Here is a 22,423-nt window from a genome sequence, read left to right as displayed (position 1 = left end):
AATGATATAAGTAATATTTGTATAAGTGTTCTTGAGCAAGACGTGCACCTTTATAACGTTATATGTGTCTTATAATCGCAATTAAAAATAATGTTTTGTTGGAATAATTAACAATAATTCTTCTTAATTTTTTTACCTAATAACCTAATGGCAAAAACGTAGCCAGGATTAATTTTTATTTGGGGGAGGGGGTTCAAGACGATTGTTATTTTCCCGTAGTGGACAAAAAGTAAGGAGAGTGCAGTCAACCGATCATCCCCTATTTTGTTCCTTAAAAGGTTCTTGACCCATTTAAATGTTGAAAACTATCTTTCAGCAGTATATGTTAATAATACTAAGTTATTTAAATAATAATAATTGTTTGCTAAAAAATAATTGAAAACGGCTGAACATGTGGGGGATCCGGACCCCTTGGACCTCCTCGCTGGCTACGTTCCTACCTAATAATAATCCTTTAATTTATTTTATTTTTATAAAATAAACATAACTTAATTTTTTTAGGAAGATCTGTTGGGATATTAAGGGCCCTTCCTTAATTACAAAGTAATAATGAGTTCCTGTTACTTTTCTCGAGCAATTACTTTTGTTATGTTATGCTGATCCACTGGAGAATAATACTCTATTATGCAAGGCGAATTTTCATTGCGATTATTCTTATAAATGTCAATTCCAAATTAATTATTTGCATAAATAATAATTACTAGATTTTGCATACTGGAAACCATTTATAAGAAGTTAATTTCTTCTGTTAGTTTTTATTCTGGTTTATAGTGTGTTTGAACAAATTGAAAGAATATTGTTTGTTCGAAATTCTGCCATTTTTATCTGTTGTGATAAACCTATTAGACTATTCCAACAGGGAAGTGAGTCATTGCAGTATAATGGGTCTCATAGTCTTAAAGTGGATGACGTCACCACTGCTGACTCCCAGCGCTGCGTGGCGGTCTGCGCGTGTACTACTAGTGTGTGTACAGGCACTCCACACACTCACATATCCCGCTTAGGTCTCTCACTGGTGTGTAATATTCACAACACACAACTGTGTCGTATAATTTTTTAATTTTCCTTTACCTTGGGGCACTCCAAATCAAATGAAAAGCCAGCTAAAAATGAGCGCAAAATAAACTGTTTTGGTAGTATGTCAAGAATCCATAAATATTTTTGGATATTTAAAATTTAATTTTCTTTATCAAGAGAACAAAATAAAGAGAGTTTGAAAAAATAAACATCCATTATGTGACAAAAACCAGTTTATTGTATAATATTAAATATGAATTGAGTCATCTATACATATTTTTATTATAGTTGAAGAGAAGAATTTTTTTGCATTGTATGCATAATTTTAAATTAATGATTTAAGGACCTGTAAAATCTATGAGTAGCAAAGTTGATGGTTTGGAAATTAGCTCCAACTTTTTCATTTTCGATCTATAACACTTAGACTAGTAATTCCGATTACCGTTTTTTAATACCGGGGGAGAAGATTAACTTTTGATTAACGACGTAACAAAAAGACAGTAAAAGAGAATACAAAGGATTCTTCAAATTTATAATATACAAAGACGGGAATATTAATTGAAACGGGGGTTTTAAAAATCCACTAACGGTGATATCAAAGAAACACAGACTATAGTGGTGGTGTAAATTAATTCCCTTCCTGATCCCCTTGAAAACGCAAGGTGAAATGGCCGTTGATGGAATAGTTGTCACACAGACAGTATCTAAAGAATAACTGTCACTGAATTGTTTAAATTACAGATATTAGTAAGTTCCATGCCACGTCATGGAGTCGCACGCTTTGTTGGATCGGTCATTGACCTGGCCTTGAAATGAGAGCCGTTGCTTGGTTGATTGCTGTTAGTGATGATCTCAGAATAATTCACTTAGGTAAACATAGCTTCTTCTGCACCTAATGGAACTCTGGTGTATATTGTCTTCAACTAACATGTCATCCTGGTGGCTATTACGGCTGGAAATAACCGGGAATTTCATACCATGAAAGATTCGCTGGCCTTGACGATATAATTTATTGGCGATTTGATGATTACATACCATCACTATAATGTTAGTTCTCTATTGGTGACGTAATTCCAGATACACACATGAAAAATTCCATTCCAGTTTCCAATTAAATTTTTCTGTTATCAATATTTAATTAATAATGACCTTAACGCCATAATTAGAAGATAAGTGAGTTTTAGGGGCGGTTGTTAAATTCTGAAAGGTTTTTATACTCTTGCAATGCTTAATGTACTTGGTATCCATAAAAACTCTGACGACCACTAACTTGAAACTTTATGAGACATTGAAAAATAGTAATTTAAAATCATTTCAGGATTCAAAAATTTTAAAATTATTTATTTATTTACTGAATATTTTATATTTTTCATTTTAAAACTGTTATTGAAGACGATAGTTTCACGGAACTCTCTTTAGACACAAGAGTAAAATCACTATGCCTGGTATTGTTTGGATTGGTAAAGTAATAGTTATTGCAGAGATATTATTGTATGATTTTGGTCACAGATACAAAAGCATATTCAGATAATTGAATAGTTTAGAATTATTGTCTTCGTAGTTTATATCTCCTACCTGTGGATTTTTGGCAATTAGTTCTCATGATTTTGGACTAGTTTTCATTGAGTTTGGATTTATAAATCTTTTAAACAATAATGTTAAGGCATTTAGTGAGAGCAGATACAGAGATGGTGGCTTAAATCAGTATCCAATCGATTATGCACAATTTGTGGGATAGTTTGATATCCATACATTTATTTGAGTAATGATTTTGATAATTCTAGCTGTAATTTTAAGGTCGGAGGATATGATATTGAGGATATGATATGATATAAGGTTCTAAAAGATATTTTTTTATATTATCTGATGACTTAACATTAAAAAAAAAACAACTCAATTTATGATCGCTGTTTTATGGTAAGGCTATAAACATACTGTTGTGTTTAACTGACATCTCACATCATTATGGTATTAAAATACTGCCGGTGATAAGCCAGATAAACATCACGATTACGGAAAGCACTAGGACGCTACCGATGACGTTTCAGACCACAAGAAGCTTTGTTCTCCGTTCATCGACTCGACCTTCAACAGTACAAGGTCGTTCGGTTTCTCGTTGTAAGGCGAAATGAATATAAATAACGCGAGAATAACGATATAGATTCCAATACTGGCAATGATGTAGTTTCTTTATGGTATTAGCTACATAAAGATCCCAATCGACCAAGATGTATTCCTCTGTGCCCCAGGCAGGCAAACCGGTCCGGGGCCCTTGATGCATTAAACATGCTCCTCCAACAGATGCTACGGTGGCTGGAATCGATGTGGGGTGGAATCTCGCAGGGGTCCCTCCTCTCTCGGAGTCAACCCTAAGTATTTTGTTTACTCAGTTTTGATGGCGTAGATTCTGTGATTCGATAATCGCACTTATAAATCAAGAAACAAAAATGGTCCTAACACAGATCTTTTAGAAACTCCATATTTAAATATTAATTTTCCTAATTTCCTAGAAAATTAATTTTCAGTCTTGATGTTTCTTACAATTTAAATTAAAGAAAGCTAACTTTTTATTTAATTAAGGCTATAGATAAATTTAAAAAAGTACTTGAACATTTTTTAATAAACAATATACTTTTAAAAAACGTTTTGAATGTCGGTTCCAATAACTTACTGAGTTATAGGACTAATAAAGATGATGATATATGTGAAAAGTACGATAAGCAAAATTCGGATACCTTAGATAAAAAAAAATAATTCAAAACAACGCAATATGATGTTACTCTGCTGTACATGGTACATTATCTACTTTAACAGATCTAGCTGAACAGTGTGAAACATTTTTGTACAAGATAGATTCAGACCTCGCTTACGATTCAGTTACTAAATTAATGAATTAACACGAACAAAAAGACAGTAGACCTATAGATTACATGTATATATTGTCATACAAGACGTGTTCACTCTACTTACATTATGTATAGAATAAGATATAGCTTTAGAGAATACCTTCTTTAAAACACAATTAAATTTAGTACAAATGATCCTGTGTTACAAAACACAACTGAATTAAAAGGCTTGGTAAAAGGGCGACGACTGAAAGGCACTTGTGTTCACCTGCCGAGCCTGTTTCAATTGTTAAATCTAAACACTTTTACTATTCACATGTGTTCCTTCTTCAGTAAAATACAAAGCTAACTATTTTCATAATACATCTCACCACATGTACGTCTCTGGTAGTTTTACTTAGTTTACTATTACTTTTATTGTATGTACAAAGAACAAACTATTAATACAACTCTCTTGGTTCCCAATACAGAGAGGGAAGTAAATGCTAAATAGTTAGTGCTAAAATGGTATTTTTTTTATATTTTGGCTACAAAGGTTTCTAATAACTATAAGGATTTCGCGTAAAGCACAGCGTAAGTTTAAAGTGTCACATAAAAAAAATATAATTAGTTTGAAATCCTAGCAGTTAATTGTGAAATTCTAGAAAATTCAGTATTACGCGGGAGTATCTTTTGATTCTATTACTTTAAAAAAGTGTTTCTATTGATTATAATAATTTCGTAGGAACTAATTCCAAACCGACATATTTGAAACAGAGAAGAATTAAGAGTAGTTCGCAATATTGTGGCAATAACGCTAGAGATTAATAAAATACAGCTGAAGGAACTTAATTTATGTAAGTCGGTTAGAAAAAACTTAAAAACTTCCGAATTCAACTCACCTAGCATGCGTGAAAAGTAGTATTATACTTTTTTACTATAAACTAATAGAGGAAGGGCTTTCCAGATCTACGAAAAAAGGATATGTAAAACGTCTGATGTAACCACCATAAAGTTGACAGTGGAAAAAAGATACGAGTTTTATCTCTCGGCTTCGTAATATACATAAAACAATATTTGCTTTCAGTTATGAAGATATGTTTTATTTTAACATTCTGCATGCTCTGAAAACGAAAAATAACTTTCCTCAACCGCCTCGACGATTATTTCCTCTGTCATTATTCTCTTGACGATACCGAATTGAAAGAAAAATTAAGACCAAGACTTGAGAGGTTAGGTCAAAAGAAGCCACCAGCTGCGATGACTGGCAGGGTGGCAACCTCTCACTTAATTACTCGCAGAGCTGCCAACCCCTGCCCGCCACGGAATCAAATAATTATCACAGCAAGCCATTCTTACACCCCTTGATGAGTGTCAGATTACAATTAAGTCTTCCAATTATGCGGGACGTGGTTCAGATTGGCCGAGTGGTTGTTAACGCCGCCAATCTACGTGATACTACGCCACACTAACGTGCAAATGGAATACCGCGTTGTATGAGGAAAACAAGTATTTACAAACATGCATTGCATTCAACTTCCAAAAAAAGCAACGTGTCACTAACTGCAATACATTTTTAATAGCAATTTTTTAACATTGAAGAAACTTAGCATCGTTTTGTCTTTATCAGGCTTTTTTAAACTACTCAAGAAAGAAACCTGTTTCTACTTCTCTGTCCGTCGGTTATGCAGAATAGTCAATAATACCATTGTTATGCGGCAAAAACGTTTCTGTTGTTTTAAGCAATGCGATGTCAAGGCATTTTTTTTTATAAAACTATGCGAAAGTGAGCTAATTAAGAAATCATGTTACCCAAAAATATGACATTTAAGTTTTGATCAGATGAAACACTTTTTGACCAAAACGCAACCTTACGGAAATGAAAGAACTGATCTAGTTGAGATTTTCGATTTAACAGAAACCGAAGACGATTTATTCAGTGTTTTACACAAGTTTGAGTCTATCATATACAGAAACTTTTGATTACCTACGATTTACCAAAATTTATACACAGCAGCAGTCTAACTGTTTTTATTATAAGTCCATAATAAATGGCAATTTATATTCAATTTAACTTAATCTTGGAAGATTAGATTAGACACATGGTTTTCCTATTTGCGCTCTTGAGGGCAAAGCCGGGCTACTAGAAAGTCCTTTGATTTAGATTTAGTTAATTGAGATAATTTTCTTCTAGTAATATATTAACAAATTCAACGCCAAGCTATGATAACGGATAGTCATATAAAACCATTATAATCTAATATCTGTATCTATTTGTTAAATATTGGGGAACGTGACAGAATCTGGTTAACGGGAAACTGGGATAACTGTATGATCGGAAAGGAATCAGAAGGTTATTGTCAACGGTGAACACAAAATCGTGAAGAGAAGGACGAGAAGAGAAACTAATTAAAATTGTTGATAACCTAGCTAACGAGTTAACGATTAAATTCTGAATGGGAAACCAAACATCAGAAACCTATACTTTAAACTATAACGAGTCTAGAAACTTTTACTAGTTCTAAAACAATTATTTTAATTTTTAATACAAAAAAATACTCGATGCTAGTCCTTGTTAAACTCTAGATTTTGAAAACAACGTTCTGGCTGAAATTAGCTAGACTACTACTTGTGATCGTTCTCAACTTTGAATTCATAACCTTCAGTTCACCTTTATTCAAAAGTGATGCTAGCAGAGGCCTCTTTATTGGCCGAGCATTAGCAAAATTTGCTAAATCCTCTGATTTAACCCTCCCCAGCCACGACATGAGACGTTTGTATATGTGTATCCGTCTTTACGCATAATAAATATCGAACTAGTACACCTAAAGTGTTGAGATTTGGCGTAAACCCATCTCTACATCGACATTGAAAATGGTAGATATCGGTCCTTTTCCTCTTCGCGACAGAAAGGTATTCATTGTGGGGCAACACGAAATTTACCAAGTTGACTCGAAGTTCGTGGAATCCAAATGTTCTTCACATTTGGAAGTGGAAGTGCGAAAAATCAGGGTACAAAAAAAAATCAAAGTTTGGTAATGATAACAAACTGTTTGGGCATTACTATCGGATAGTTTTCAAAAACGTGTTAGAGTGAGGATGAGAACGAAAATGTTGGAGCGCGGGAGTGCGGTACCTGCTGTTTCGGATCGCTCCGAGTTTTTTGCCGCTCACATCAATTCTCCGGGAACCAGTTTCTGTTCTCCTCGATGTCGATAATCTCCCCAGTTTAGTGTTGGAGCTTATCTTTATTGGTCAGAGACTCAATAGGCTCTCTATCCGATCTGATCTCTGTTCCGAGCATCCAGTTGGCAATGCCCGTTTAGAGACACGGTGAGAGGAATTGTTATTTTCTAAGGGTGACTCCGAAACACCTCGAGGCATCATTATGGGTCGATAGTTACCTGTTACTGTAGTGGGTACGTTAAATCGATGGGACGGCAACGGGCTAAATCTATGGAAAGAAATGGGTCAAAGATCCCTCAACCAGAACTATTCTACATATAAAATAGTAGCCAGACGATGTATTGATGGTTTGTTTCTGAACTGAGATTCATACAACTATTTTTAGTTGTGGTTGTAATATCAAGCCTTGATTTTGCAATATGGAAGACATATTTAATAAGCTGTGACCTTAGAAAAAAGGCGCACTGAAAAGGAAATAGTTTTATCTTTTGTATACTTTATATAATCTTTTTGTAAGTTCAAAGGATTTTTTGGTTTTCGTTTCAAAAACAACACATCAAAAGCTCCTGTTTTAAAACTAAATTCATAATACGGCATTAATTTGAGGAATGTGATTAGTATCTAAATATGTATCAGATCTTCCTATAATGCTAATTGCATTTAATTTGAAAGTCTACTTTTATCCACATAAAAGTACATCTTTAGAGGTAAATGTTTAGGGGGGATAAATACAACAAGATTTCGACCCAGATAGGTTGTTGTCTGTATTATGTAATTAACAACTTACGTTATTTTAGCTATTCATTGTTCAACATTTTAGTAAATAAAGCAAGGTAGTACTTTGACACCACAGCACTGTCACGTAACAGGATTCGCTGACGTTGTACTTAATATGTATTTATAGATACATGAATTTTATTGTATTGCATATCAAAATGTCATATGATTACACTCAGTTTGTTTACAAATTTATTTATTCTGAGATTTTATCTTCACATGTAAATATGTTCACTAACGCACAGACAATTCAAATGGAGTGCCAAGCATAATTATTAAATTCGATGTTTCCTATGTAGACATTATGCTTGATGGAATATTTCAAATCTATAGGTCAATTTGTTCTTGAAGTATAATGCGGACTCCCTGACAGGTGGACAGTAATTACAGTTGAAGTTATCGATTTTTAAGAGAATTCTCGGTATTTATTTACAATACCGTGACCATGAAAAATGGACTTTTTTTCATGGGGTGGGCATTTATAGCCAAGTATTATTATCACAGGTGCATATAAACTGGGGGGAAAGTATATTATTGTATTATATTGATGCCTTTCGGGCATTATTGCGTTAAGGATGGAAAATAACCAAAATTTTGTCGAACAACACTTGGAGGGTTAAGGATCAGGGGCATCACGTGATCTGGGATTCGACTTTTGCAAGCTCGAGTTAATTTTTTTTCTAAAAGAGCAAGCAGTGCGCAGCACTGCGCAGCGGGCAGGCATCGTTGACAGGATTAACGTACTAGTCAGCATCATTTCAGTAAAATTGCCAGAGGTACTGTCAAAAACAGAGTTTTCAGAGGATTTCAAAAAATCGTAACTCCTTTGATTTTCGTTGCCGACGAATTTTTACTTCACTATTGTTTTCAGGAAAAATTGTAGTTTTCAGGAAAAAAAAATGAACATACCTTTCCATGGTCACGTTATTGTAAATTGATACCGAATTCTCTTTAAGCTAATCGCATTTAAAATAACTATAATAATTTTGTTTTGGGAAACAAACGGCCTACCCAATATGGAAATTGGAATGGCTTTCCAGGGAATCAAATCCGTGAACTCTCTATTATGAGCTGCAACATTCCATCTACGCTACAGTGAAAGTAGCTACTTGAATCTTACCGAGTATACCATCCATAATTTTTCAAAATATACGAGGAAGCTTTATAATATCGATATCTTAATTGCTAAGAACATCACTGATTGGAAATCCTAATATTCAGTCAGGGAGCAAATTAAATGGAACACTTAGTATGAATCAGTTTAGAACAGTTCCCAGAACAAGGCTAAGGGAGGATAACAGAGATGGGAGAGTAAGAAGGAAAATAAATTTCCAGAAAGTTGTGTACCTCATTAAAGAAGAAACTTGAAGAAGAAAAATATTGAGTGAAGTTTGGCGAACCCAGCTCAATTTGGGTAACGAACCAAACAGTGCGTGGCTTCATATAATGAGCTGCACACATAATCGGAGTGGGGAGAGGAAGAGATTTCGCCATTGAACACGTTAATACTACAGTGAGGGGTGTAAATTACTAGCTCTCCTCTGGTTAAAAGTGAAACCCGTTTTTATTCCCTCGTTTTTATCCGGATTCCCCTGTTTACACTTATTTTGTAACAATTCGGATTATACAGATCCACACTTAATTTTGAATTTCGAGTGTAGGAATGTACCCGGATTAAAAAATTGTGTTTTCAGAAAATAATAACATTGTTTTGTTCCCAGGAAACACTTTAGATTTCCAGTTATTTGTTGCCGACTTCAACCCAATAACAACTAGGTAGTTGAACGCTAATACGAATAAAAGGATACAACGAAGTATTAAAGGAAGAAAACATAATCGATAAGTACTATGAAATAACTTAAGCACATATTTTACCAAGTCAAATTATTGTACTCGGTTTGTTTACAAATTTGTTACTCGGAGAATTTCTCGTTGCCGTCTTGATCACCACGTAAGATCATAAAAATATTAACATTTAATACTTTGTTATTTTATCAAGAAGAATCAAGAAGCTTTATTGCCATTAAACACACAAGTGTAAAATAGACATTGTCATGAACATAGCAAACATGTATTAGAAATAAAAACTAATATTACAATACAATTATTTTCCTTTATGTGGTTTATGTATTTGTGATCTGCAGATAAACATTATTCTAGTGTTAAAAATTAAAAAGTGATCAACTAAAATACACAATTTATCAAATAGAAATACACAAAAACAAGAAAAAAAACAATTAAGTAACAACAGTGAGACAAAAGACCTTCGATATTAACGATTAAAATTACCGCTTAAACACATTTATAAATAAACAACAAAGTTGAAAACAGGTACAATAATTGTTTTAGTAACAAAGTTTGCAGTTTAAATTAATGAACTTGCATCACATTTAGAAAATAGACAATCTTTATCTGTCAAAAACATTTATTAAAAGTGTAACAATGGTAAAAAAGAAAAAATATAAAATGTCCCTATAATCACGTTTCTTGGCCCTTTCTATCCGAGAGACATAGTACGGACGGATACCATCCGCCTCTGTATTGCGATGTCTTGCAACCTTCAAAACTTAGTTTTTTAATGTGCGTAAGGAGAATAACCATCCTAAAGTTGTCACTCTATAAAGTCAGAGGCGTTGAGTGTCCTGTTGAAAAAAGGCAGAATGTGCAAAAAAAAAAAAAAAACCAAGCCATAACCATAACAACCATAACAACACGCACCGCAGCGGATGGAAATCGAGCGTTAATCCACGCACGTTAGGGACAAGTTTAAGTACCTGGGCGTGGCCGTTTGTTTTTCATCAGTACAGCACCCTCCTGATTATATCTGGATTACTGCATTGTATAAGCCAATTAGGAAACTATTCGCGGTAACTATTTAACGTGAAACTAATGACGAGAACAGGAGCATAGGTAACCTTAATTTCTCGCCCGGTTTAGTTTGCTCAACTTTAATCCTCATTAACAAGCAGGAATTGCCAGTTTCTGTCTAATTGATGCATTCCGTCTGGCTGTTGGAAAAGGATACGTTTAGAATCCATTACTGGAGTAATAACTCTTGGATGTTGCGTAATCGAGTTACATGAGACCGATATGAACAATAAATTGGATTTGGAGCATTCCTTAGGGATTGCTGCGATTTCAAATCAGTTCCATAAATTATAATTAATCGTTACTTTTTGTTTTCTTAACAAATGAAGCATTGCATATACACGGTGTTCAGCAAAGTTTGTAGGAAGTATTCATCGTTTGAATAAGAAAATATCCTAAAAAACATTTCATATAACAAAATTAATATCTCTAGAACTAGTAAATCTACAGATACCAAACTTTGCACGTAGGTATACATGCATAAACCGGAAGCTACAAACATTTTGTCAGTTGAAAGGAATCAGCTGTTTTGACATGGTTGTTGCTCCCGACTAGTGCAAGCATAACTTTAAAGTGATTTCATGATCGCTTATACTTTGACGGATTTAGTTGAAAAAAGTACTGTTGGATTTGTAATCAAATATTCGAAATATTTGGTGTAGGGTAAATTTGTTATAACTGTACTGTCTTTTATTATTTTTTTTTAATTTTACTTTAAAACGTTTAAAACAGGCGCTTTGTTCAGATCAAAGCAAATAACACTATTATTTTTTAATATTTCCTCATTACATCATACGTGCAAAGTTAGTTACCTGTGGTTTTATTAATTTTGGAGATATCACTTTTTTATAAAAAAATGGCGGCTAGCGGCTAAACGAAACATTTTTCGGCATTTGTTTATAGGACATTTTTGTTTGAAATTATGAGTACTGTTAGCCAAAGAAGTTTATGACACCCTTTCCTGACCATCCTGTAGTTTTTTTCTATAGTTGCAAATCTCATTGATATCGATACGTTGTTTTAATATCCACCCTTATATTGTACTGTAGTTCAAAATGAAAATTGTTTATCAGTCCGCTTTGATACAACAAATTCTTTACTTCCTGGGTTGGAAAATTAGCAGATTTTAGGGTTGATCTGCAAAACAGTCAACGTCGTCCACAGTCTAATGTAATAAGGTTTAATTAGCCCTTTTCAGAATCAGTATGATTTTTATAATGAAATGTAAAAAGTTGGGGGTTTCCATTTCGGCTAATAGCTAATATAATTAACTGTGTTCTTCACGTATCTTTTTGTAAAGACCATTTCACAGTAAGCAGGATGGAATTTAGAAAAATTTGGTACATGCCCCTACCGTTACAATCTGCCAGGAAAATGTTGAAGACGAAACGGAGCCTAGGAAGAAATTAAAGTTATTTTAGATTTATATACAGTATTTATTCTCAGTACCTTTTCTTTGTCTTACAGTTTTGAAAATGCTAACCTCTGGGTCTAAGATTATATTATAAGTCCCGAGACAGTTTGAAGTCCTTCCGTAGAAACGTTTGTGGATAAATAAAACTTAATTTTAAAACTCCCGGTATTCGTTTACCTTCAAAGTCTGGCTAGCATGTGGAGCAAAACTAAAAATTCTTCAATTAAGTATAAAATCTAATAAGTGTTGAGGTGAAAAGTGACATACACGTATATAGCCATAATCGTAAATAACCTTAACCTTAGACTTTGTCTTGTATATTTCTTTAAATATTTGTACGCTTAATACATTCCTAATATTATTAAAACATTTTTTTAGTTGGAATTTCACGTAATATCGCTACCTCTTTCTTCCGTACAGAAATGAGAAACATGTATATTGAGATAAATCTTCATAAACCGCTGCCTAAAACTTATTAAGCTTGAAAAGCGTACTCTCTGAGTCCATGGTCAATTGAAACTTTGAGAAACCACACGCAATAAACAGCGAGATTGAGGTGCGTGTAAACCAAGTTTCCCAATATGGGTTGTTACGGTTGGTTTCACTTCCGATCTCAAAAATGTATAAAAACAAACTGTCGGTTGTAATAGAAATGATAATATTGAAATGGTGCAGTATATATTAGATAGTTTTTAATTTAATAATTACCATTTAAAATATGTCTCCAAAATTAACAATCTATAGGCTGTTGAAATCGGTTTTTGATTGGACCTTCAAAGCCCTTTAAAGTGACTTTTCTTCGCACATAACGAATGATTTTTTTTTTTCATAACCTCACTATACAGCCTATGACGTAAATGTAGGAATTTTGGAAAATGTTCTAAAGCAAACAGTTTTATAAGAATTTGATTTTTTCTAAAGCAAAGTAAAGTAAATAAATGCATTATTTTACCAGGCTAAGTTAGGGCTAAGAATCCCTCTCTAACACAACCTGGGGACCAAAGGTTAATGGTGACTTGCGAACCACCACCGATGACCGGGCAGGCGGGCTGCTTGCAAGGACAAGATTGCTCAGCGGTCACCCATCCAAGCCGATTTTACAGTATATATGAATGTTGAAACTTCAAGGAGTGGCAAGTAACGATTTAACTTAAGAAAAATACATATTTAATGATGTGTAATTAATGTAAATTACGCGTTTCAACAGAATATTACGTAAGGAAATTAAATATGTTAATACATAAAAACATTGTACTCCCTCCAACCATCTTTATATGCGTGCTGTAGAAATTTCATATTGCAGCCGTTATTCTGTGGTCATTACAGGAAATCACCAAAATATTACCTTATATTACCAAAATTCGTCGAAAAATTTACAGAATGTTTTTAGTATTTCCTCATCTTCAGAAGAGGTATCTTTTTGAAATGTGATTAAACATTTTTGTATTATTATTATTACCCTAACCGACCGTGATCCACCAACCTCATCACTACTTCTATCGCTAGCATAAACAGATACAAATTTCAATGATATTATAATATTAATCTCTATCTAGCGATAATTTGCAAATATTCCACTGAATTGTGTTGGCACATTCCTCCTGAAGAACTGGCGGCCAGAGCGAATTTGCATTGTATACCCCAGTTTTTCGTGAAATCGATGCATTGATCTTTCCCTAGCTGGGCTTCATTTGCAGGTTGAAATGGAAGAATAAGACCCACGCTAAACAAATTACACCGCTGCTCTCAATTTTTAACTCAACACCGTTAAAACCAACGGTTAAATATGTAAATAATAGTCATGTCAGCGTCAAGCCAACTAGATAAAGAGACAAATGGCGACTTTCAGAGTTTTTTATCTTGTTGACTCGAGCTGATAAATAAGTATTATTTACGTGTCTGGCGGGTGATTTTAAGTGTTTAAGTTAAAAAGTACGAACTGTGGAAAATTTTTTATTTTGTACTTTCCCCTTTTCGCTATATTCCAATTTTTTTACTCCATACTAGGAATGTAGCGAAACTCCTAAACATTTTGAGGAACGTCAGTTGAAGTTTTTCTCGGAAATATTTTATTATTGCGGTAAGTCCATAATGTCGCATACTATTCATCGGAATATATCCTTTTCCTAAATAGGTTGGATTATTCCTTTGAGATAAAAACAAGATAAAAAGACGTCTTTTGAACAAAAAGCATCCATAAAGACCCACTATTTTCAAGCTAAAACTGCTTCCATCTCCTTCTCAACTACGCCTCATACGACGATCTAAATGTAAGTTTAATGTTATCCTCTACTATTGTAAATTATCTTTATACTAGCCAGTTTTTGGATATTACTTTCAATTAATTTTTGTCCACACAAAATATAGAGAACCCATCAAAAACCAAATGGTCAGTATTATAATATTAATCACACTAGCACATTTGAAAGATAGGTGTAAACGAGGCATATACTATATAGTTAAGTTAAGAATCTAATAAAATAATAATCAAGACAGACTCCACGAGGGTCAAAGTGCATACCACTTGGATCATCATGAAATGGATCAAAACGGAGAGGTTGAAGGGAGGCATACCACTTCTTCAAAGTTTTTGGAAAAAATACAATCTTCTGATAACAGCATGATTTTCAATGATGGTGTGATGATTACAGATATTGAGTTGCGTTGCAAACAGAAGCCCAATGTGGACATTCCCTTCCGCAATCTTATCAGATTTGGTTGCACGCAATGACTATCGAATATTCGCCGCCGCCAGTATCATGGTCAGAGTCAATCAACTTTTAAACTGCGAGGTTTTAGGCGAAAACAATTTTTTTAGCGATTGCTTCATACTTTAAAAGTAGGTATCATCAAAGAGATAGTGTACTGAAAATTGATTTTAAACAACTGCCAATTCAGTTACTGTTAACGACAAATTTAAGAATCAAAATTCAAATTCATTCAATGCGTGGAGAGACTGAAATCTCATGAGCTACTGAGCTAATTACTTACAAATTTTTCACAGATGTTTATATAATCTCCAGCGCAATAACATACTGACTGTACCGTGCTATGGCTTCAATTCACAGCATTTTAAACTTGATCGATTTTGAAGGGTTTTTCCGGAGATATTGATATTTTCAAGTGGCTGGCCGAACATTCATTACTTCAGGAACGCCTGAGGGTGGGTACGAAGACGCGTTGCAGCTCGTAATCTATGTTTGACAATTCGCTCCAACCATGGTAGAAGTTCTTCGAAGTTACAGAACAGATTACGATTAAAAATCCGATTGAAGGTTTAATTGACCAACGGAAATAAGGTCTATGTTTTAAGCAGATTAAGTCTGTCCTTCCGAAAATCTGGGCTAAACGTGCGAACTGTTTCTCATAATTTTGAACATAAATATTTCTTGTCAACCGGTTGATCCGATTTACATGTTTTGTATGCCCGTCTGTCTGTATAGCAGCACTATTGAGACCGTACTTGTGCTCCACGATCATGGTTAAATGTGTTAGATGTTAGCATGAATGTCTACCGTAAGTTACTCCGGTAATTTGTCTTTATGGCTGTCGTTATAGTTGTACTCGAAATAAAATTGGAAGAGATATGTGTAACAGTTGGCCACGGATATAAAATACGACAGCCTATTAAAAATATTGCTAATAGATTATTTTCTTCCTCAACATTCTTGAATCCTGGATATTAACTGTATAACATGATTTTAATGACTCTTTCAGTTTTACGACGAAAAATATAAAACCACTCAGGACAGTTAATGATCGTTTACATTTACGTCTGCGACGTGAGAACAACATTTAATGATTAATTAGTAAAATAGTAAAAACTCAAATTAAATAGTTTATAACATGTTTATTCACTTATGTTGTAAAATATTTTACAGCTTGGTGCTCTGGAAAAGTTATGGTACTTACAGGGTCTTGAGTTTCAACTCCGGCAGGAAGTATTACATCACCAACTTATTATATGTTACATGTATTATATGTCACATCACCCACGAGTCGTTTAATTTTTCTTGAATAACGAACCATGTATGTACTCATTTAGAAATTTATTTCCACAAACCTCACAAGAACTTGTGCTTGTTCATATGCTCCTTCTGTAGGCTACTACACGCATATTTTCAATATGGATATCGGTCATCCAAAATGAGTACGCATCATATTCTATGTCACAGATCAAAATTTAAATATATTTTCCTTTTATGATCCAATATTTAGCATTCAGTATTGAATCCAGACGAACCATTACATAAATTACTCACAACTGCCATCATGTAATTTAAACACAAATCTACAAAATAATTTAAACAAACCTACAAAACCATGTGAAGACTAATTGCTAAAAACAACAATGGGTAAATAATACTCAACGGTCAACTTCCCAAAATTAATCGCGGTTTCTGAAATTTATGTCCGTGTAGACGTATATATTTTAGGATCACTCTATCACGATAAATGTGAAATATGTGTAATCTAACTGAACTATAATATTTTTATTGGACATAATTTAATCTGCGGTTGCAAGCTTCTTCATTTGTTTGAATATTGTGGTATGCTAATAAAAATCTATTTGCCAAATTTACATTGAATTTTTAGATCTTGTTCCGCAGTGTTTTGGCTGTGTACCTGACAGTTAAATCACACCAAAAATAGAATTTGGATTGTTAATACTAATTAATACTAGTAATTAATAATTAACTAGGGAAAGACGGCTCATAATTGCTGTACTATGTTTAAAACTAATTACGTATTTCGCATAAATTCGGAAATTTTCTTCAGTAAATAAAAAAATCGTAAAATCACGGCCGGTGCTTGTCCTACCGCCTCCCCCCTCTCCACTTACACAGTGTCCGCTTGTACTTAGGCTAAGCTTAGTTGAGCAAGGCACGCGCCACATTCGGCTAATTGTTATCGGTCTTCTTGGTAGTAACGGAATAGAAACCGGGAGGTCAAAATATTCTTTTAAAATTACCATGTTATAGAAATAACACCAGTAAAAGGACAATAAGCAGTGATACGAAATCGTTTTATTATTTTTTATCGGTTTAAAAATTTATTACATTTTGTTCTGGAAGTATGTAAACAAACAAGAACGCAGGCTATACTATTTTAATAATTTGTACAGATTATAATGCATTTGCACTCTTTTCGGCCTGACATGGGCCTTGAGGACTAAAAAAACTACCACTCCACACATACCCCCACAGGTGATTGTCTCAACCGTTGCTTTGAAAAAGGCAAGGCTAACCCCTTTTTCAACCGTATTCTGCCCGTCCTCATGGCCCACTGGCCTGTGCGAGGATCTTATGAAACAGAATGAGAAGAGACGATAGTGATAATAAGTGTAACAGTAAGGGACAAGATTTTTACCTGTGCTATCTCTAACTCAGTTCCATAGTCCGGCGCCTTAGGCCGTGAGACCACCGGCATCCCAAATACCTCTGCCTGCTTTGATTCAGCAAATGACATCTTGGAGTACATACAGAAAATAAGTTTTAAAATTAGGCAATCAATTTAAATAAACTTATAAAATATATTTTTCTATGAAAAAAACACGGCATTTAAATTATACGTTAAATAAAGTAGGGGAATGATTTTAAATGTAGTCCTCTAAATCAGTTTCACCACTTTATAAATATATAAAGGCATACAGTAAAGTTAACTTAACTAAGACCTCAAACAAGGAACAACAAAATTAGCACACCGGGGACACATAAAAACTCATTCATCGAGAGAACAGTCCGGGATGTGTGTGTGCGTACGTGTGAGTGCTGTGTCAGTAAAGGGTCCATAGTCTTGCAGAGTCCCCGGAGAATAAGAAGTCTATAGGTTCACATAAAAATTGATTTTAACATGAAACTTTTCGGACGGTTGTCTGTAAACCGACTCAAAAGAGTTTTGTAATGAACATTTCTTGCTAAATTCAAACAGTAAAACATTTTGGGAGATGTTTTGTAGATTCGGTAAACATTTTTGTCCTATCGGCTTGTAATATTGATATAAAACCCACGACACCAGCTTATCTCTCCAGATTTTTTTTTACTAAAACTGCAATCCTGTAGTTCAAAACGATGCGGTTAAAATTTATTTTTTGGCGGAGTCTATTTGCTCTGCTTAGGTGAAATGTATAGTTTATAATTATACATACCAGTGTTATATATACATTGCTTATAAATATATCTAGGTTTTCAACTCAACAAATATAACTACTTATTCTAAGTAGTTCAGTAATACTTAAAGTGAAACAACCTATCAAAATATGATCAATCTTTAAAGCTACTTAGTCTAAAGTTTTTATAAAGTTAGCGTTTGCACTTAACTAGTTTTACCTCACTCTCAGATAAACATGGTTCAATATTAACCTATACAATGTAAAATGTAATTCACTCAGATTTGGTTTCTTGCCTTGCTCTGTATATGTAGCCTACAGAAATGTATATGTATATGTAAGTTTGATAAAAAAAAAACAGTTTAAAATTTCAACACTGAACTTAGCTTATGAAATCGCAGTTTATATCGGTAATTCGATGTAATTTCTAATAGGACTGATATTACTATTTTGAGAGTAGGCTCATCATTCCATCTTAGAAGATTGGACAACTCCATCTGTGAAGAAGAGTTGTGTCCAGGCGGTTGTAGTTCTAAACGCAAGGACAGTTTTTGTTGACTTTCTTCGGCATTCTGGATTGAGGTTATGTTGCGTAACCAAAGTTTCACGTAAAAAGCGCGCAAAACTAAGACAATAATGAGCCTAGTGCTCGGCCGGCCGGTAAAGATTCGGAAATGCTAAGACATCAAACTGATAGCATCAAGTATCATAGCGGTGTACATGAACATGGTGGCAGTGATTTTATCCGATCAAAGCCGTGCCACGGCAACATTTGATAGACACTAATGGGTGACGCCGCGCCATAAAGAAGTCTGCAAAAGAGGCCACGATCTGCGTTGCTGACACTCAGTTAGTCATTCTTGCGCTGGCTCAGTTGCGCGCCACAGGAGTAATAAAATACAAAGATGGCGTGTTGTGAAGTCTGACTCTGTATCGATGTACAATGAGCCAGTAATGGGGTCTCCGAGCTCAAGATTCTTGTAAATTTATGTTTCAAAAGGCTGCTTAAAGGCTCCTGTGGGGAAACCAGATGGACTGTGACAATTCGAACAGAATCACCAGGAGCTGTACAGGATCAAACAATTCACCCGTCCAATGAGTGAATTAAATTGATCAATTTTATGGATTCCAACACCTTTTCCTTATGTCGCTCTTCTTCTCTTTCCATTTAACCCCCTCGTTTTCAAATATATTGCTAGATGTAAATAAAACTTCCACATTCTATTTTAGTTCCACTGGACAAAATATTGAAGTAATGTCCAAATACACATTCGGGCTCCATGTATGCTTAATATACACTGTTTAATAGTTGTAAGGAAGAGTTAATAATTTACCTCTAGCTAAATTGAAAAAATATCTGTGACTCTGCTTAGAATGTTTAGTTTAGTACTTGCCGTTTAGTATTTTACATAACAATTCATACCTCATAAACTTCTAAAGATACTGTCACTTTTTAAAGCCCATTTTTTTCAATTATGGAAAAACACATCGTGTTCAACATATTCACGGTACATACACTTGTCCGGTTTCGTGTCTAATATGGATCCTGTACTTCCCATGTAGGCTTATTTATTTAGTTTAATCTTTAACTAATTTTGTTTTTCTTAATTTTTAAGACATATTATATTATGATATTCACGGTAGTACATAAGTTGTTTTATTTTACACTTTAATGTTAGATTACCTGTTATTGATTGGAGATAACACTTTCATACGTACGCATTTCGGGATTTTCTACCCGGGTTTAGTAGCAGCCCTTTTAAAATCTTGGCATAACTCATATACTAGCAACCCATTTCAAGGGCCACAAACATAGCTCAAACCTGATTTACAATCAGATTCAATGATAAAAAAAAATATGTTGCGTGGCACATACTTACTTGAATCTACACAGTATCTTTATTATGTTAGTATTTAACGCAAGTAACTGTATTTCTTCTCTAATTCTATACGATTGTATCAAATGAGACACCAATGTTTTACTTTCTCCACATTTTTTTAATATATTTTGGAATAGTTTCCCGTAACGGAACGTGGATAAAATAGATTCCATTCATGAACGAACCACAATGAAAACTTAGGTTTAAGTAAGACATAAAACAATGCCAGATTAAAATGCTGTAACTTCCTTATGAAAGTTGTAACCATTCTTGACTTATGGAAGTTTGCGCAAAAATATCCCTTAACGAAGCGAAATAGTAACAGTTTATGCACTGTTTGCTAATGTCGAATGTGATGCATTTGTTATTCGTGTACAATTACCGCAAAATTCATCAATATCATTAAGATAACTTCTACGAAGTTCTTTGGGTTTAGATTCTTTTTATTCGTTCGATTCAGTAGAGCGAAAGCCCTATATGCAACCGCAACCAATGTGCAAAAGTTTTACTCCTTATTCAAAATTGAAGTGAACGACTACGATTATTGTATTTAAATTGTAAAACAACGTAATAACCGATTGATGCACGAGCGATGGCTAAAAAGATCCCCAAGGGATGCCGCCGCCACGACCCGGCGCCGCGGCGCGCATCAAGACTTGGCGTCGCACCTCTCTCGTGGTCTGTTCCTCTCGTAGGCTCACATAGGTGTTCTGTTTACTTTGCGACGCCTGTGTACATTATTCTTATCTTTTGTAGTGATAAGTGGCGCTTCATTCTTAACGTACTGTATTTAAATTCTTCTTCGCTGCAATATTATTCTCTCCAGTTTTATTCAAAGGCAAACTTGTAGAAGAGAGCATTTAATTTATTCTATTACAATTATTCAACAACGCTTGTAAACAATTAATACACTCATTTATTGAACACACATTTCATCTTAATGGCATAACACTTATGAAATAACACATTTTATAAAATTACTTTAACGCTTATATTATAAATTGATTTTCATTTCAACCAACTTGGCAGTTATTAGCTCGCAATCAATAGGAAATAGTATGCAGGAATGTTATGCAGAATAATCAAAATTATGCATGATGCAATTCCGAGTGCGATTTTCATGTGCAATAAACTAGGACCTTTCTCCATCGGAATTAAACGTTCGCCTTCCATTACCACTGGGTGCAATAGCAAGAATAATTGTATTTGCTTGGATCTCTTTTTTGATTTCTTCTCTGAGAAAATGCTCCTTCACGAAATTGAAATGCAAATAGCCTTTCAATGAACACATACCTATTTTGGTTGTCTATTTTCTAATGACAATTGTAGAATTCAACATTTTTTACTCAACTCTGAGTCAATAAAAAGAACATGAATCAATCATCTGAATACTACACACACAATATCCAAACACCAAACATTTAATGGTAATGAACTCTACTCGGACTTATGATTTTGACACTTTTAAAACCACTTCTTGCAAAGTAAAAATTAAAAGCTAAATTAGATTTTTAGTTGTTTTTTGTTGAGTTTTCTGAGCGTTAACCGCTATAATAATTATTATTTGGCACGCGTGGACTATGCTGTTATTCTTTTTTTATACAAAATCGCTTTTTTCGTTGAAAAAACGAAAGATTCACTCTCACTCAAATACAGTGTTTAGTTACTAACAATATAGAGCGACGAACTTAAAGCATCACCTACCTTATATAAATATTGGTCGAACATTCTGCAAACGTCCACGTCTGTCCCCATGCAGTAGGTGGCTTCCATATCGTCGCAAGCGCCGATCAGCTGCTCGACGGCTAGGACTCCAAGCGCTAGTTCCACTTTGCCCACTTCACACACGATCACTGTTCATATCGCGCGCGTCTCGGATGTGTGCCGTGTACGATGTTCACTCTACGACGGCTGGGAGACGAGTGATCGCGCGCGGGGAAACGGCTAACCCCGCCCCTTCCCACCCCCTCCACCGTCACCTGCGCACAACAATGCCAAACACGTCACCGGCGAGTCGATTAAACTCCTTGCATTACATCACTATTATTATAATTACCCCGACATTGTTATAACGGAATGAAAATCGTTTTACAGCCTTCCCTCACAGAAACGATTAATTTAACGTTTTAGAATTAAATCTAGTGATTATTAAAAGTTTAAACTCTGCCTTCGAGCGCGAATGCTTGAGTTTGTTTATATTAATTAAAACGTTGTTTCCACAGCAAAATTACTGATTTTAATTAAATGTTAAGTTCCATGTTATGTTTTGATTTAAATTTGTTTCAGCTTTATTAATAAATATTTTGTTTTGTAAAGCCTTATTACAACTAACTAGCTTTGCTTATGA

The 22,423-nt window shown here is 34.3% G+C and overlaps 1 protein-coding gene across 2 annotated transcripts in view; it reads right to left on the bottom strand.

Moving 5' to 3' along the window:
- The window catches only part of LOC124367656 (TOX high mobility group box family member 4-like), a 270,405-nt gene extending 248,412 nt beyond the window's left edge, over window positions 1-21,993 (bottom strand). For both annotated transcript variants that reach the window (XR_006922919.1, XM_046824654.1), the window contains exon 1: window positions 21,781-21,993. Coding sequence is in view for 1 of the 2 variants with exons in the window: in XM_046824654.1 (XP_046680610.1) it covers window positions 21,781-21,849 (69 nt within the window). In the remaining variant the exon portion in view is untranslated. The remainder of the gene's footprint in view (window positions 1-21,780) is intronic.
- Between the last annotated feature and the right edge of the window lie 430 nt (window positions 21,994-22,423).

This window comes from Homalodisca vitripennis, chromosome 8 (genome assembly GCF_021130785.1).
Source record: "Homalodisca vitripennis isolate AUS2020 chromosome 8, UT_GWSS_2.1, whole genome shotgun sequence".
Classification (NCBI taxonomy): Eukaryota; Metazoa; Arthropoda; class Insecta; order Hemiptera; family Cicadellidae; genus Homalodisca; species Homalodisca vitripennis.
This window is presented reverse-complemented; position numbering and strand designations above follow the sequence as displayed.